A 17,837-nucleotide genomic window follows, 5' to 3' on the forward strand; every position below is an offset into this window, starting at 1 on the left:
ATGGGGAGGCCAGGTGGCTGGACCATGGCAAACAGCATTCTGGAGAGGGCTCTCCCCACAACCCCCATGGGACTCCCACCTCCAGTGACAGGCCTTCCCCCAGGTCAGGGGGACTCTCCTGCCCAGAGGAGACCAGCTGCCTTTGCGCTGTGTGGGCAGCCTCCTGCTGGACAGGTTCCCCAGCCACACCCAGCAACCCTCCACACTCCAGGCAGAGGCCAGACTTCATGCTGAGCAGGTCTCACCTGCAGCCTCGGCTGTGCTCCCCGTGCTGTCCAGGTGAACATCCAGGCAAGACAGTTCTCGGGCCTGGGGCAGAGACCACGTCATAGGCAGGGGGCTCTGCAGGGGAAGCTGAGGTCTCCCCTCAACCTCACCCCCTGAGCCCCCTGTCCCAAATCCACCACGCGCAGAGCCAGAAGTAGGGTCCAGGGTAGGACCAGTCCTCCCATTGACCGACGTGCCAAGTGAGCCTGCTGCATTCTCTCTGTAACGCGTGCCAGCTGATGCCTGCAGCCCACTCAGCTCTGGCCGCTACCCTCTCCCTGAGAACTGCTGAGGTCATCAACATGCCGCTGGTCTCCATCACCTCAAATAACAGGCGGCTGGCATAGGGGTGGCTATTTTAAGGCGTATTTGAAAAAGTAATACTAGCCCCTCAAACAAGCACTCACAGGACCCCAAGGGTGGACGCCTGCTTCAGTTTTGAACGCCAGCTGCCTTACTACATGCAGGGCCTGGCTTAGCTCCCAGGTCATGCCTGTGTTGCTCGCTGAGGGTGTTCCTGTGAGTAGAAAGTTTCTAATCCTCGCTCACCGCACATTCCTGTCCACTGCAGTTTCGTGAGCTCGCTATGCTTTAGGAGAGCTGACCCTCCATTGTCCGGAGGAGAAGCTGATTGACCCCTGATCCTATCTCAAAGCTCCCTGACTGGAAGCACACCACACTGTAACCTGAGCCTGCTGGCCTGGCCTTCGAGAGACTTCCTCGCCCCCTTCAGGGCTAAGAACTATGAAGTCATCACACAGAACAGAACACCATCAGGAAATGCCTAAAATTCCCCCAATGTTCCCTCAATCCTCCTGCCTTGGGCCAGAATTCCTCTCAGCAGAGCAGTCGGGCCTCCCCTCTCTCTCCGGCCTCCCCTCTCTCTCCGAGCTCTTTAGCCCCAGGCCCCTCCGAGGCCAGACTGCAGCCCCAGGTGACCACCTAGCAGGGAAGTGGACGGGTCTTACTGCAAAGCCCTGTCCTTGCCTTGTCCCTTGCGGCCCACCCGACAGGCAGCCCCGCCCCTACCCCAGTGTCTGCACTGGGGCCCCTCCCTTAGCGCACCCCACCCCACAGGCCTGCGGAAGGTGGTTACCACAAGCACGTTGTTGGTGATGAGGTTTTCTGGGCAGCCTGACCTGGAAAAAATCAAACCATCCAGAGTCTGGCCTTGCAAAGGCAAAGGCTTCCTGCACTGATGTGCCCCCTCCCAGCCAGGCTGCACCCAGGTGGGGCCTCCCTGGGTGACACTGAGGGTTCTCTACGTCCTGCGTATGATCCAGGGTGTGGGGAGTTGCTTCTGAAGAGTGAAAGGTCCTCACCTTTCACCATGGCAGACAAAACACCAGCCTTCCTCTCCTCATTTCTCTGAGGGTCCCCCCAACCCAACTGGCAGGGGTAGGAGATGAGGAACAGCAAATCTGGGCTGGTCAGACCAATGGGAAGATCTGGGTTAAAGGCATTTTCCTAAGGAAAGCCTGGGTCCTGAGACACCCCCTGAGCTGTGTGGTATTACTCACGTTTTCTCCATCAGGAACTCCACGTCCAGCTCCTCCGGTCCCTGAAATTAAAGTTGAGCAAGCTGTCGACATGCACACATGTCTTTAGAGTTGACACAGCTCCCTTATGTATCTCATCATCCCGAGCAGCCTCTAAGGGAGGCACGGTGTTACAACTCTTCCCATTTTACAGATGAGGAAATCAAGTCTTGGGGAAAGATGGGCTACCTGCCCCAGTTACCCACAGCTAGCTAGATCCCTGCCTGGCAAGGCTGTAGGGCAAGATGTAGACCACAAGCCAAAGGAGGCTTGAAGATGCCCAGGGCCCATTTCATCTTCCTCTCGAGGGGGACCAACCCCAGAACTCTGCCCTCTCTCCAGGTCTTGGGCACCACGAGAGGGTCAGAGGCAGTAAGCAAGAGTGACGAGCCCACACCCCCCGAAGAGTTGGTCACCACGAGCTGTGTTTTGTCGCACATGAGGAGGTTTGCCATCACCCAAAACCTTCCTTCCCCGTAGATGACTAGAATTCCTCCCTTAAGTGATTCAGCCAGTAACAGTCAAGTTAACCTCCTCCTTTCCTATGAAAATGTAAATATCTCTGGGTGGGCCTTCCGTCTTCCTGCAAAGGAGTTCAAACCCAGCAGCATCCCAACAGACGGGAGAAACTGTGCCACTTCCTCAGCCTGGAGCTGAGAGGTGGGGCTGGCGGGAACCTCCACCCACCTGGGGATGCAGGGAGAAGGTCTTCCGGAGCAACCTGCCAGGGAGGACTTCAGAGACATCACAGAGAACCTTGAAGCAGGCGTCATCCGTCTTGAAGTCATCCTTGTCATAGATGCTCAGCTCCAGAACATTCTAAGGACCCGAGAACAGCAACGTAGCACGTTATTAACACATAGCGTGGCTCACACCTGTTGAATCCTCAGCCCTCCTGCCAAGGGCCGGAAAAGATTATTATGCCACTGCACTTCGTACTTCAAAATAAAAATACTGGTGAAACCTAGAAGTGGTCAAAGGAAATCCAGCAAAGTTCCTAATTCCCCCCTGCTCATTTTTGTTTTTATAAAAAATAAAACTCTTTTGAAGTTTCCCCAGCCCAACCCCACCCCTGCTTGGCTGGTTCCCTAAGGCCTGGTAGGTACCAGGCGCTATACTGGGAGTGCTCTGTGCGTGATCGCATTTAACCTCAAACAACCCAGGCAGGAGGGCTCTTGCTGCCTCCACTCCATGGATGGGTTTAGGGAGGACCAGTAGCGTGCTGTTCACACATTCTCTCACACACAGCACATCCAGGCTGGGGCACAAGGACACCCCCTTCCCCAGTTTCTCTGCCTGAGCTCCGGAGGAAGGTGTACTCTACCCCAGGAACCTTCCCAGTGTGGGGCACAGCCTGTCCTCAGGGGGGTGGCCAGGGGTCCTCTGGCCTTCACCTTGACCTGACTTTGGATCAGGAAAGTGAAGGTCTCGTTCCACACAGGATGATTGGAGTTGGTGACCGTTTTGGTCTTAAACTTTGTTCCAGGTGCGGTTGGCAGCTGTAGGATCACATAGGGGTCTGCTTCGCTCACTACCAACATCAAGAGAACCGTGTGAGACAGAATTCCTCACACCCCTCTCCAGGGGCCTCACCAGGTTCCTCCCAAGACCCCTGCAGCCACTGCGGGCAGCCCAGCCCAGCCCAGCCCAGCCCCAAGGCACTGGGCCTTCCCCATAGGACCTGGTCCTCCCCACACTCCTGGGGCCCAGGACACAGTTACTCACAGAGGTCAGCCCAGCCCAGGCCCCGTGCCTCCAGGACCCTCACGGTGAGCTGCCAGCAGGCAGAGGTCTCCCCCTGGAGAGAAATAGGCCACAGAGTCCCTCCTGCTCAGTTACGAGCCCCCCCAATTCGTGCCGAGGCTTCTCCTGAGATGCTGCTCGCTGACGCTGCCAGGCATTCTGGGGCCAAACAGCCTTTGCCCATCACTGTCCCTAGGGCCATGGTCCTGGGCCGCAGCAGTCAGGGAATGGCGGTAGAGTTTGTGGGGCACCCTCCCTTCAGGGACAGGATTGCACAGTAGAGAAAGCAGGAAACAGAGGGCCAAGGAACAGCCACCACACTGGACATGTCAGTTTGGGGTCAGCCACCCCCAGAGCTCACAGGGAGGGCAGCCCTTTGGTGAAGCACGGGACCCTGCTGCCAGGCATTCCCCTGGCCTCTGGACAGGAAGTGGGCACGTGACTCCAGGACCCTGAGCTCTGGGGATCCCAGTGCTCCGTGATGGCCTCAGGTACAAACTGTCTCTTGGGTGTGAATTGGGAAACTCCGAGAGCATCAGGCTGTTACCGTGTGCAGGGGGTGAAAGTTATTAAGGTGCTGGCAAGGCCACATCAGCCCACAGGCAAGCCCAATAAGGTGGAAGAAGAAACGGAGTGGGCAGAAGCTCGGAGGGACCAAGAAGACAAGCAGTAATAGGCGGCAGGAGGAAAAGCAGAGGGCAGGGGGGATGTGGCTGAATCCTGCTGGGACAGGGCCCGGCTGGGGCGGGGGGCGGGTATCTCAAACCCCTACTTCTGAGGTCCTTGCCACTGCTGAGATCCAGGGGGCCCTTCGGTTTCTGTTCTTCCTGAGGCCCCGCTGAGTAGATTTTTCTGGGCACCCTGCACACGTTTCTTATGATAAGGCCCTGTGATCTGAGGCAGAGACAGCACCGTGCTTGCATGGTGGACATTCAGCCTTGCATGGTTGGGAGACAGCGCTGCGATGAAACCAAAGCTCTTTCCTGCTCTGCACCCTCCCACGACCAGTCCTACTTCTGTGCGTGTGATCTGAAAGTCTAGGCTCCCACCAGGAAACGTCTCTGCTCTGCACAGGTGCTACCTGCCAGGGGCTGGCTCAGTGTCCACGGCACCGGCTCTCCATGCCCCACAGAGAAACTTAAAGGACAACGGGTCACAGCAAAGCCAATCAGGCTTGTGCCCTTGTCCCGACCCTGCTACCCTGTGTCCCCACATCATCCCTGTCTTGTGGCTTCTTACTAAGTGTCTTTGTCATCCTTGTCAGCTCTCTGGCAGAGCACACATGACCCTCCCAGCAAGGTAGGCTCATTTCTCCCTTCTTGGGGATCAATGCTAGTGACATCCACAGGCCTTAAGCCAGAGGTTGTAGTTGACAGGGATTTAGTGTCATTTTAGGCACCTGGCTCCGTTTCCTCCCCACACCCAGATTCCATCACCGCCCATCACAGAGGTGGTGCTGGCTGGGACCTGGGTTCCTGTGAGGAGTTGTGGTTCAATGCCCGCTCCAAGCCAGGATGAGGCAGAGGCAGCCAAGCTGTACCCCAGCTCCCACCCCGATCCTCAGGGCCACAGCCTGTGGGCTGCTCTAAAGCCACTTGGGGCTATTAAGAATCGCCCCCAATTGCCCTCTTTCCAGCCAGCCACCATACCCAAATTGGGTGTTGCTGCCCATTTCCCCCTCTGGTCACTGAGAGCCTCTCAATTTCAGAAAGCCCACCGTTTCCTGGAGGGTATTTTTCCTAAGATGGAACCCCATTCTCCTCACCTCTAAGAGTGTCACTAACACAGAGCACTGGAGGATGGGCTGTGACAATCACTATGATGACTGGCCATTGCTGGGGCAGAAGAGCAGGTTCCCAGCCAGATTGTCTGGATCTAAACCCTGGTCCTCTGTTTACTTGCTGTGTGAGCCTGGACAAGTCACTAAACTTCCTGGTGCCTCTGTTTCCTCATTGTAGTGGGACAAACAATAGTATCAACCTGACACAGCGTTCTGAGGCTGAAATGTGTTAATGCCTGCAGAATGCTTAGCAAAAAGTAAGCAGTTTCTAGATAATTGCTCTTATTACTTACTATTTATTAAGTGCTTGTTATGTTTCTAGGTGCTATACTAAGCATATTACATATTCAAACTCTATTTATCCTCCTGACACCCTCATGAGATAGTTCTCTCATTTCCTCCCATTTTACAGATGAGAGAATTGAGGCTCAGCAAGGTTGACTTGCGCTAGGTCACAGAGTTAGTTAAGTGATACAGTTAGGATTGAAACCCAGGTCTTCAAGGCCAGAGCTCACAACCCCTTTGTGGTTCTACACTCTTAGGACTTTGCTTTTTTGTAAACGCATGCAACTCTCATCCCCTGCCCCACGGATATCTAAACATTAGAATTTCATAGATTTGTTTTAGACAAATAGGATTATTTAGCCAACTAATGTGTTAACTGGTAGGATTCTTTTCTCCTGAGGGCTCTGGGGCTTCACCTTCCCTGGTGAAACATCCTGCCACCTGTACTACTGCCTTCATGGATAACTGACCCTGGAGGCTCCTGGAGGGGTCTCAAGCAGGGCGCCTGCACCCAGCTTCCTGTAGCATCCCGGAAGTGCCTCTCTGCTGAGAGTCCCAGCCACCCTCTCTGCCCCTGCACAGGAGCCCCAGGGCCTCCTCCATCCTCCGTGGCTCAGTGCAGGTCTCTGCCCATCACGGAGGATAGAGCCCAAGGGAGACTGAGCGGGGACCAGAGGATCTATAACCATGAGGTCTTCAGCTGGGGGAGTAAAAGGATCAGGCTGCCTTTTCTCCCTGCTGGCACCCAGTGACCCGCAGTAGGACAGCGCGGGGAGGTTGGAGAGACAGGAAGTGGGAGCTGCGGCCACAGCCTCTGAGTCAGGCTGAGATGATGCTCCTCACCCTGGTCTCCAGGGCCCCAGATTCTATGGATGCCAGTTGTCCATCCCACCCACTCCCCGTCCCTAAGCACAGATTCCCTCGCCATCTGCCTCCCACCTCCAGCCTCTGCCTAGGCAGAGACTCCAGGTCTGGGACCCAGCTCCTCCCCAGAGACCAGAATCACCTTGGTTTCAGCTATGTCAAGCTTGTTAGAATGCACCCTAGCTCCAGGCCCTGCCCTGAGTGATGCCAACAGGCTCAGGGACATTATTACCTGGTGAGGATGGCCAGGTGGTCCCCTAGGTGTCATTCTCTCCATGCCAAACCTTTGGCTCCACTCCAGGCCCAGCTGCCTCCAAGATGACAGCTCCCTGGCTGGCTGGCAGAGACTACTCCGATGGAATGGGACTGACGGTGGACCTGCCAGCCTCTGAGGAGCCACCATCCTATAAACAGCCGGAGCCCCACCTCCAGGTCACTCCCTCAGCCCAGTACCTTCTCCTCTATCCCCTGGAGGCTGAATCAACTAGCTTTTCCAGAAACTTCTGGCAAGGCTCCAGGACCTGCAGGTGGAGCATCACTTCCAGACCTGGGATGTCAGGATACAAGAGAGGGGGAAGTCAAGTCCCGGGAGCAGCGGCAGGAAGCTGGTTTCCCTGAGGCTGAGGGCAGAGGGCAGGGTGGGGTCAGAGCTAGGAAACCCCTGCAGCCCAGCCCCAGCCTGAGCCAGGCCAGCCTCTGGGGGAGGAGGGCTGAGCACCTGAGAGCAGATGAGCAGCCAGGAGCCTGGGAGTAATAATAGGGCAGCCCCAGGGGCGGGCTCCAAGCGGACTCTGGAGACCTAGCTGCAGGGGGCTCTGGACTCTGGCTCTAGGCCTCTCACTCCTTCTGTGTGGCTGGTCCTAGGAATTTAGAGGATTTCTGTTAAAATAGAGTGACAAACTTTGTAGTAAAGGTAAGAGACCAATCAGGAAACTCTTAGAATATGAATATTACAGAAAAAAGCTCTGTGAAGCCACCTGTTTAAACTATTCAGTATGCACAACATGAAATGTTCTCCTGAAATGCCATGAACTCAGTCCTTTTACTGTCAATTCGTTATATAATTGAACAATAATGATTTGTTTTTTGAGGCAAGTGAAACTGAATTAATGTTAACCTATTACAAATGGATCTAAAATGTATTATTACAGAATCAGCCAGAAAAGAACATTAGTAATGGTCTATGAAAAATCATTTGAATGAGAAATATCAATACTTTAAAAAATGTAGAACACTGCAAAGAACAACTTATTCCAAAGTGGGTCACAGATGAAGCAATGCACAAAGTCACTGGCTGGTGAGTAGCAGAGCCCAGGATTACGCTCTCTAGACTGAAAACTCTACCTCCACCCCAGAGTGGGCTCAGCCCAGCCTGGAGCCCATCCAGCAGGAACGCCCTGGTCATTGGTGGCCTCCTCCCTCAATATCTCTCTCTCTCTCACACACACACACACACACACACATGCATGCTATCCAGGGCTAAAGTCACAATTCCTCTTCTAATCAGGGAACTTATGTGACAAAGCCTCACCCATCCTGACTCTGGGAAGAAGACCCTAGTTCTGGCTCCCAGCTGGGAGGAAGGTGTCTAGATCCTAGCCTGTGCCTGTGGTCCCTGGGCTCAGCTGGCTCAGTTTCCCCATCTGTGCAGTGATGGTGTGGTAAACGCTGCACCTGAAGAAGCCCATGAAACCCTGAGTCAGAGATTCTTAACTCATATGTGTTAGTAAAGTCTGCAAAAGTAAGCTACTTTAACTACAAATGGTGAAGACCGCTGTCTTCCCATTTTTACCTCATCTGTTAGCGTTGATGCAACTGTGGTACTTTTAGGATCCAAGGAGAAGTTGGGTTAGAGACACGTACATTAATTTCGGCTCAGTGGGACATAGTTATGTGGTTTTCAGTTGGTTTCATGTATAGTGAAGTTACTGCCAGCCATTCTGGTTTAGAAATAGTTTCCAAAATACTCCTACCATGCACTGTGCCAACTCATCTGACATTGTGACACAGAGGTGTAGGCAGAGGCTGCGCTGCAATACAAGAAGAATAAGGTAGAGGAAGATAAACAAGGTCTGAAACATACAGACCAAAACTAGCCTGTGGAAAATTCGTCCAAACAGACACATGAAATCCTAAGTGGAAAATACAATCTTGTTGAAATATGATCAAAACATAAGTCTCCTGAAAGAGATGTTTTCAATCATGGCTTAAATGCTTTTTTTCCTTTATTTGATGGGAATTTCAAGAAATAGAAGTTATCATATTCCTGTACTACAAGCAGCTAGCACATCTAGATAGCTCAGAGAGGAGGGAAACTGGTTAGAGGTTGTAACAGATTTTATTTTTCTAAAGATGATTGCAACAATGTCTCCTGTCCTCATGCTCTTACCCCTCCCTCATCAAGAGGTGGACACAGATTCCCTTTCTCTTGGACCTTTTGGGCTGGAGCTGCTAACTAATAGGATGTGAGGAACTTGACGCTGCTTGACTCTGAGGTTAGGTAACAAAAGGCGATGTAGCTTCTCCTTGACGGCTGGAAAACTCCCACTGAGAGCCACCATGACAGATGTCCCAGTCCCTGAGGCTCCGTGCTGTGAGGAAGCCAGGACATGTGGAGAGGTCAAGAGTCCTCATCCCCAAGTCCTCCCAGTCCAGGGCATGGGGATGCATAAGCCTTCAGGTGATTCCAGCCCAGCTACTGAGTCACCCCCAGCCTGTGCCCTTTCTGAATTTTTGACCCACGGAAACTAGGAGCCTAATAAAGGGGTTACTGTGTTATGTCATTGAGTTTGGGGTGGTCTGTTACATAGCCATAGTAACTAAATCAGAGCTTTTCTCAAATTTGCTAACAATCCTAAAGTTTTACATGGCATCGTCAATGAAGAGCTGTGAAGCAGAAGGAGACTACAAATAATTAACTATTACTAACTATCAATAATTTTAAAAACCGAATTTCGTTCATCCAGGCTGGGGGAAGATTTCTTTCTATTTGATCTGAAGAAGATGATTTTACAAAATTTTCCTCCCATCACACGAAGGGTTAATACTATCAAGGTGCCTCATCACTGTTGCTGTTGACCTTGATCATCTTGCTGAGATAATGTTTGTCTATCTTCTCTATTGTAATTTACTTTATTCCCACTTTTCATACTGTCCTTTTTGGAACTAAGTCACTAAGCCTAGCCCACACTTAAGAAGTGGGAGTTATATTCCATCTCCTTTAGAGGGGAGTATCTATATAAATCATTTGGAATTCTTCTGCATTGAAGATTGATTTGCCTCTCTCCCTCCCTGACTTATTTAATTCAATCATTTATTTACACCTGTGTGAACCTATGGATATTTATTTATGCTTTGGGTTATAAATACTATGTTAGTTATTTTGTTGCTCAAATTTATATGTATATGTAATATATATTAAAAATATTACAGAGGCTTCCCTGATGGCACAGTGGTTGAGAGTCCGCCTGCTGATGCAGGGGACACGGGTTCGTGCCCTGGTCCGGGAGGATCCCACATGTTGCGGAGCGGCTGGACCCGTGAGCCATGGCCGCTGAGCCTGTGCGCCCGGAGCCTGTGCTCCGCAACGGGAGAGGCCACAACGGTGAGAGGTCCGCGTACCAAAAAAAAAAAAAAAAAATTACATGTGTATATATAAACCTGTGTGTGTATAATATATATTATATATTAATATATATTAATCCATGTATGTACACATATCCATAATTATTTCTACATGTATCTATCAGTATCTATATTAAGTTAAACATAAGTTCATACTCATAGAGTCTCTAGCTCTAACCCAGTACCTTGTGCTTCATTCTTGTCATCTGGGATTTTTCAAAAAATGAATTAATAATTAAAAATCTAACAACAACAAACATAAAACTCAAGACCCAGATTGTTTGATGACAAGTCTTACCAAGAATTCAAGGAATAGACACAATTTTAAAAGTGCATTTGAAAGGCACCAAGAAAAACAAAAAAAAACCCCAAAACAGGAAAGACGTTCCTAGATAGAAAGACTCCATATCTAAAGATGTCAATTCTTTCCAAAAATAACCTAGACATTTAATGACATTCCAGATGAAATCCCAGAAGTGTTTTCACTGAAATTTGACAAGCTGAATCTAAAATATATAGAGAGAAGGTCAAAAATCAATAATAGCCAAGACAATTCTAAAGAACAGGAAGGGGATTTGCTTTACTATAAATTAATTATAGCTGAGTCTTGGTGCAGGAGTAGACAACTGGACAAATACAACAGATTATGGAGCCAAGAAACAGATCCACACATATTTGGAAAATCGTTAGATGAGAAAATTGGCAGTGTAGATCAGAGGGGACAGAACTATTCATTAAATGGTGCTGGCAAAAACATAATTTAGGTCTTATATTTAAAAGTAAAGGGTTTGCTATTTACAACATCAGAATAAAAAGGGATTTCTTAAGCAAGAAACAAAAACCACAGACCATAAAGGAAAACAATCATATACTCAATTACATTAAAATGTAATTAAAATACAAAACTTCTTTTTAATGAACGACACCTTCCAAAGTTGAAAAAATAAGCTACAGACTGAGGGAAGATATTTGCAATACATTTAGTCAAAAAAGTATTGGAATCAAAAAATATCTTTATACATTAACACATCAGTCAGAAACAAAAAAAGAAATGAATAGAGAAAATGGGCAGAGTATATAAACAGGCACATCACAGAAGAGCAAATGGGAATAGCCAAGAAACACACAAAAAATACGTGCAACTTCACTAGCATTCAGGGAAATGCAAATTAAATTCACAGTAAGATACTACTTCATACACATCAGATTTGCAAACATTCAAAAATCCTACAAGATTTTTAAATGATGAAGTAAATTAAGCATTTTTCCTTCTCCCATTAGAAGTCTTCCAAAAGCAACATGAGAAAATAATAACAGAAACACAAACTCCACCTCTGATAAAACTAAAAGACATTTGAATCCCAACCCACAAAATATCTGGAAGGACTGCCAAAAGTAATGAAGATCAAGCAGTAGGGGCAGGTAGAGAAGCAAGGATGCAGGCGATGCCTGAGCTCAGAGGCAGTTCAGAGTGTACATACCAAGGTGCAGAGCACACCCTGAATTGCAGAGCCAAAATAAGGAATGGGGTGCATGGGCTTGTGGCGGGAACTTCCCTGGGATTGGTGTAGTTATGAGAAATATAGGAGGTAGGGCTGATTGATAAATCCCAGAGACAAGTCCCTTGAACACGAAGCTGAGTATTCCAACACCTGAGCAGACCCACAGCTGCCTATCTCCTTTGGCTGCATAATGGTGAAGTAAAGGAACCCATCATGCTCACTACCCTAAGACACAAAGATGGTTCCTGTTGAGGCACTGGTTGCTCAGGCCTCTCCTTGAGCCTTGAGATTAACTTTCTGTAAATAGTTTGTATCTGTTATTAGTGTTCCCCAGAGAAACAGAACTAATAGGTTGTGTGTATGTATGTATATATATATATATATATATATATATATATATATAAAGTGAGTTATTATAAGGAATTGGCTCATGCAATTATGGAGGCTGACAAGTCCACAAACTGCAGAGTGGAGACCCAAGAGAGCCAATGACGCTCATGAAGTCTGAGGCAGCTGGCTGAAGAATTCCCTCTCACTTGTGTAAGCCAGTCTCTTTGTTGCAGCCAGGCCTTCAACTGATTGGATGAGGCCCACCCACATTATGAAGGACAATCTGCTTTACTCAAATTTAAATGCTAATCTCATCCAAAAACACTCTCCAAGTTGACACATAAAATTAACCATCACAGTGTCCTGGGTTTGGTTCCTTAGAAGCAGAGCCTGAGGCAGGGATTTGGATGCACTTGTTTTATAGAGGAAATCCTCTCAGGAGACTAGCAGTGAGGGGAATCAGGGCAGGAAAACTAGCTAAACAGCTCTAAGCTGCAGTCTAGCTTCAGGACGATCCTTTGGAGACTTCTGCAGCACAAATGACACCAGATTGTTTCCATTTTGAAGCAAGGGGCCTGGTTCTCTGAACTTCTGTGTCTGTTGGATGTTGACTGTGGGCTACCCCAGAGTTGGGGGTATGAGTGAGAACATCACTTCCTTGGGTGGGTGGTTAATTTTATGTGTTAATTTGGCCAGGCTATGGTGCCCACTTGTTTGGTCAAACGCTAGTTTAGATGTTGATATGAAGATATTTTGTAGATGTAACTAATTTATAAGCAGTTGACTTTGAATAAAGGAGTATTGTGGGTGGGCCTCATTCAATCAGTTGAAGAGCAAAAACTGAATTTTCCCAAAGAAGCAGGAATTCTGCCAGACACTGGAACATCAACTCTTGCCTGAGTTTCCAGCCTAATGGCCCCTCTACCAATTTCAGACTTGTCAGACCTCACAATCACATGCGCCAATTCCCAGATCCCCTCCTCCTGCCGCCCTCTCCAACTGGTTTTGTTTCTCTGGAGAAGCCTCACTGACACAGCAGGTAAGGGGGCTTTTATTCAGCCAAAGGTAAATCTCTGGAGGAGTTACCTGTTAGTAACTAACCATTCCAGCAGCTGGAGGATGGGTGCACTGGTCTGATAAAGAGAATCTGGGTAGGGCACCACTAGCATCCACTACAGTCCATCTCCTGCACCACTCAGATCCACTTGCTTCCCACATTAAATTCATTCAGTCCAGGAACAGCTTTTCCATGATTCTTGTTGGTCACAATTTCTGGGGACACATACAAGAGAAGAGTTAGTGGAATACAGCTTGTGCTGCTACCATTGGTCCCACATCTGTAGCTGATACTGTCATCTTCCTCCTCTACCCCCCATTCTAGGTCCTCCTCCCTCCCGAGCCAGCACTTTTGCTGGTCCAAGCAGCTCTCATGGTGGGGTGTCCTAGACCCTCATCCCTGAGGGATCTGGAGTTCGGGTTACCACGCTATTATCAGACCATGGTTGCTACAATTGCCCATTTTATAGTTAAAACTTTGTGTGAGAAGATCAAGGATCATCTGATGCCAAGCATATTCCTCCCTGCTCTCGTTCTAGAGCAGCAGCCCTAGCTCCTGACGATCAGAACCAATTACCCCTCCCAGTATGGTAAGTCATTCCTTTCTTTGCCTGCTGATCTATCAGCATAAGGAGCCCAAAGTGACAAGGCAGCAGCCATAGTTTTAAGTTTAGTGTGACTCATTGTGTCCCCATATAGAAGCTCCCTGGCCTGGGAGAGCTGGGAAGAGCAGCCCAGGGAGGGGTGTGGCTGTACCCAGCACAGATTGGGTTAAATCTCCAGCCCTTAGAGGGACAGGGTGTGGCCCCCAAAGTCTCTGGCAGCCTCCTTCACCCCTAACCCCCGCTGTGTCAGGGAGCCTTGAGGTCCGCAGCAGGGTACTGTGGTCCCATGGGTACAACCAGCTGTCAAAGTCTTTCCCCTGGGACACCATGTGGGAAAAAGAACAACGTGAGGAGAAGTCAAAAGAGTTTACTGCCCTGGACACCTGCCTCGGGGAGAAGAGGAGGAGGTTAGGAGCAAGTCACAGAAGCCCCCCACGAGGCCTCCAGGTCGGGCACAGGCTGGCCTTCATGTTTGGAACTGGAAATACCTGGGGGCTGGTCCCCACCTGAGAATCCAAGGGGTCCATTGCTGTTTCTCTTCCTTTCCCAGGAGTGAGGAGAACGTCATTGGTTCTATGGTCCATCATTATAACGATTCACTGACACCCACTCTTAACCCATCTCTTGCTTCATTACACTCACTGGGGAACAGTCAATCCTGGTGGAATCCAACTCTTGGACCACTTGGCACCTGCACTCACTTTAACCCCATGACCAGGAGCCTCAAGTGGGTCCCTGTGTTGCCCAGCAGGCCTAGCTTAGTCCCTTCCCCTCTGCCACTCCAATAACTTGGTCATACTTTCTCCACCATCCATAAACCTCTAAAACCTCCTCCAAACTCTCAGCTGATGACCTTGATTCCTATTGCTAATTGCTTCTGTGACCTATACTGTCTCCAATTTTTCTCCTCTCGTTTTCTTGAACCAGTCAGGTTTCTCTCCCACTGCTCTACCAAACTGCTCTTGTCAAGACCTCCAGTCAAAGCCCGTGGCTAGTCCAGTGATGAGTTCTCAGTCCTCACCTTACTTGACGTCTCAGCAGCATGTGACACAGGTGATGGTGTTTTCCTTGAAATGTTTTCTTCCCCTGGCTTCCTGGACAGCACACTAACCTGGTATTTCTCCTCCTACGCCACCCACTCCTTCTCAGTCACCTTTGCTGCTTCTTCCCACCTTCCTGACCTCTCCAGACCTACATCAGTCCACACAGCAAACAGGTTCCCGAAGAGTCTGGATGCCCAGCCTACTCTCCAGCTGCTGTTTTTCCCACCCACCCTATTCCTGCAGCCTTGGTCTCCTCCCAGCCCATAGAAGGGTACCTGCACGGGGGTGATGTCCTCTGGGGCAGCTGGAAACATCAGGACCTCAGGCTGGCGCAGGCCATGGCAGCAAGTCCTTGGCCATGCTGTCCCTCAGTGAAAGGGGATCTTGGGTCCTGGGGCCCCATGCTGCCTCTCACCCCTGAATTCACTGAGGGACAGCTGCTTGTCTGATGGGAAGCTGCTTGTCCAGACACAGCTCAGGACTAGATTCCCAAAACCGGGCATAGTCTGGGAGTGAGAGAAGGAGCCTCCAGACAGTGGCACTGTCACATGCAGGCCCCTCCGTAGCCAGCATATGGGGCATCAGGGGGGACTTGAGAAGGCAGCCAGCCCGCAGCAGTTCTTGCTCAGAGGAAGGCACAGATCAGGAAAGGGGGGTGCAAAGGAGGCATCTAGGCTAAGGTCATCAGGGGCTTCCACTGAGCCTGAAACTTTGCAGGTACCCCTGGGAGCCACTTGCCAGCCTGGTGAGGGCAGGGAAAGGGGCTTGTGTGAAGGCTGTGGCCTCAGCTGTTGATCCCAGCAGGTAATGCAAGAATGTCATGTCTGAGGAAGGCCAGGTGGTCTCTTAAGCTTGTACTTCCCACCCCCTCGTGTCACAGTACTCCTATGCTGCCACGTCACTGACCTGAATCACTAGGGTAAATGGACAAGTCTGCAGGGAACTGGAGGAAGATGGCCAAGAGGGCTCCAAACGCCCCAGGCCCTTCCAGGCACCTTGAGGGCTGGGGAACTCGATGTCTCATTCAGGAATATCAGAGAACAGCAGCCACTGGCTGGGAAGACCTGCCCTCGGCTACTGGTTCACTCTGCCCCTCCCCTCCCGCCCTCGCTCCCTGGATGGTGGCAGTAACAATCCCACAGGGACGGGGCCTTAAATCTGCCCAGCTTAGCAAGGCAAGGATCTGTTAGCAGATCAGGGCTCCACCCTCTGGGTGGCTCCCACACTGAGGGCTTTTTCCTCACCTCTTGGATGTCAGCCAGCACCACCAGAAACCTCTGGTACAGCTAATAAAAAAAAGAGCACACACACGTGCACACAGGGACACACGAAGATGGACCACCTCCTCCCATGCCAGGAGGAAGGAGGGAGAAGGGGAAGATTCATGGAGCAAAAACAAGGAGTGAGTCCTGTCAAATGTCCCCAGAAGGCCAGGTCCTTCCCCTGGCCTAGGGGAGGGTTGGGGCCTAGGGACAGGTCACTCTGGCCAGCATTACCAACCAGCCCTACCCCCAGCAAGGTGGCAGCAACAAGCCCAGGTCTGAGCCGGGTTGCTCTGAATGTACCTGGCAGGAGGCGGGGAGCGATGAGGACCAAATCATTTAGGACCAGGCAAGAAGTCACTTCTCTGCAGCTCAGAGCCATCAACACCCCTTAGAAAAGAGCAACCAGCAAGTACTGAGAGCACGCAGCACGCCAGCCACTGTGCTCAGCGTGTCACACACCTTGTCTCATTTCACCCTCATGGCTCCCTGTAAGTGGCCTCTGAGAGCCATAGTGAGGCCAGCAGCTCTCAAACCAAGAGACTCCTTACCCTTGCAAGTGTCAGAGTCAACTTGTCCCGTGGAAGAGTGGACCTCAGTTCTGATTGATGGTGCATTTGGGGACTAAAAAATATATTGGTGATCAAAAAACTCAGATATTGTTAATAGAATGTTATGGAACAATGATTCCTAACTTTTTCTATTATTTAGGATATGCAGTTGCTGATTTAACCTAAGTTATTTTTTAAAAAGACAAATCCAGAAAATGTACTGTGTAACTGAAAATTGTTAATTTTTTTAAAATGCTGGGAAGCGATTTCAGCCTGTCCTCTGTCTTTCATCTTGAAACTGGAATTCTCCTTTGTAAGATTTTACTTACCCCCCGCAGCACCAAACCCATCAGATATAAATACAGATTAATAATTTCATAACATCACTTCAAGGCTCTGAAGTTCTCTAGAACTGCATCCCTTCGGCCTCCTCCCCAAGTCCCACACTGCCACCTGAAGGTCACCGCGCCATTGCATGGCCAGTGACCTGACCAGGAGCCGTCACAGCCCAGAGCTTATACACAACCCTCTCAGACATGAGATGACAATCAAGAATTACCAAATATATAAAGAAGGTAAAGCCCATGAAGGAGAGGCAACCTACCCCAAGGAAACTGTTCACGTAACAATCAGGAAAATACCATGAAATGCACATATTAACACCATCTGAGGGAAGTGGTGAAGCATTTCCATGCAATGAAAACAAGTAGTTTTGGAAGATCCTATTAGGGAACTTAAACAGGGAAATGTGACAGTCAAAAGTTAAACAAACCCCCCCAAAAGATGGATAGAGAAGCAGGCTGGACACAGGTGGAGTATATATCTGTGAACCAAAAAATCATGCAAAGAAAATCCCCAGAATGCAGCACAAATGAAAAAAATAGAATGTGTAAAAGGAAAGTTTAGGGATACAGAGAATCGATTCATACATTTCAATATCCATTTAATAGGAATCCAGAAAGAGAATGAAGAAGAGTAGTGTTTTGATACAATTGGTAGACAATTTCTTAGAGCTTTAAAAAGACATGAATCTCAAAATCGAAAGAGGTCACTGATTTTTTTTTAAGTTCCCAGTTTAGAAAAATCATAGTGAAACTTTTGAAAATCGAAGACAAAGAGAAAACCCTAAAAATTAGGTAAAGATAAATTACCTACAACGGGATGAGAATTCAGCTGACATCAGGCTGCCCTGATTGCATCAGGCAATATGCAATGCAAAGAGGCATTAAAATCTGAGTAGGGACTTCCCTGGTGGCACAGTGGTTGAGAGTCCGCCTGCCGATGCAGGGGATACGGGTTCGTGCCCCGGTCCGGGAAGATCCCACGTGCCGCGGAGCTGCTGGGCCCGTGAGCCATGGCCGCTGAGCCTGCACGTCTGGAGCCTGTG

The 17,837-nt window shown here is 49.5% G+C and overlaps 1 protein-coding gene across 7 annotated transcripts in view; it reads right to left on the reverse strand.

The window, feature by feature from the left end:
* Positions 1-17,785, reverse strand: part of PLA2G4D (phospholipase A2 group IVD) — a 30,779-nt gene extending 12,994 nt beyond the window's left edge. For 2 of the 7 annotated variants that reach the window (XM_027084002.1, XM_027084005.1), the window contains exons 1-8: positions 13,020-17,785; positions 6,710-7,356; positions 3,531-3,603; positions 3,200-3,336; positions 2,493-2,624; positions 1,788-1,828; positions 1,364-1,406; positions 246-309 (exon numbers count right to left, since the gene is read on the reverse strand). In XM_027084002.1, coding sequence (XP_026939803.1) covers positions 246-309; positions 1,364-1,406; positions 1,788-1,828; positions 2,493-2,624; positions 3,200-3,336; positions 3,531-3,603; positions 6,710-6,880 — 661 coding nt within the window. In that variant the 5' untranslated portion in view covers positions 6,881-7,356; positions 13,020-17,785. Of the gene's footprint in view, positions 1-245; positions 310-1,363; positions 1,407-1,787; positions 1,829-2,492; positions 2,625-3,199; positions 3,337-3,530; positions 3,604-4,314; positions 4,420-6,709; positions 7,357-13,019 lie in introns of those variants that run through there. The other 5 variants (XM_027084001.1, XM_027084000.1, XM_027083999.1 and 2 more) reach the window with 5 other exon arrangements.
* Positions 17,786-17,837: the final 52 nt, after the last annotated feature.

This window comes from Aethalodelphis obliquidens, unplaced genomic scaffold (genome assembly GCF_003676395.1).
Source record: "Aethalodelphis obliquidens isolate GAN/ISIS:26980383/991018 unplaced genomic scaffold, ASM367639v1 scaffold51, whole genome shotgun sequence".
Classification (NCBI taxonomy): domain Eukaryota; kingdom Metazoa; phylum Chordata; class Mammalia; order Artiodactyla; family Delphinidae; genus Aethalodelphis; species Aethalodelphis obliquidens.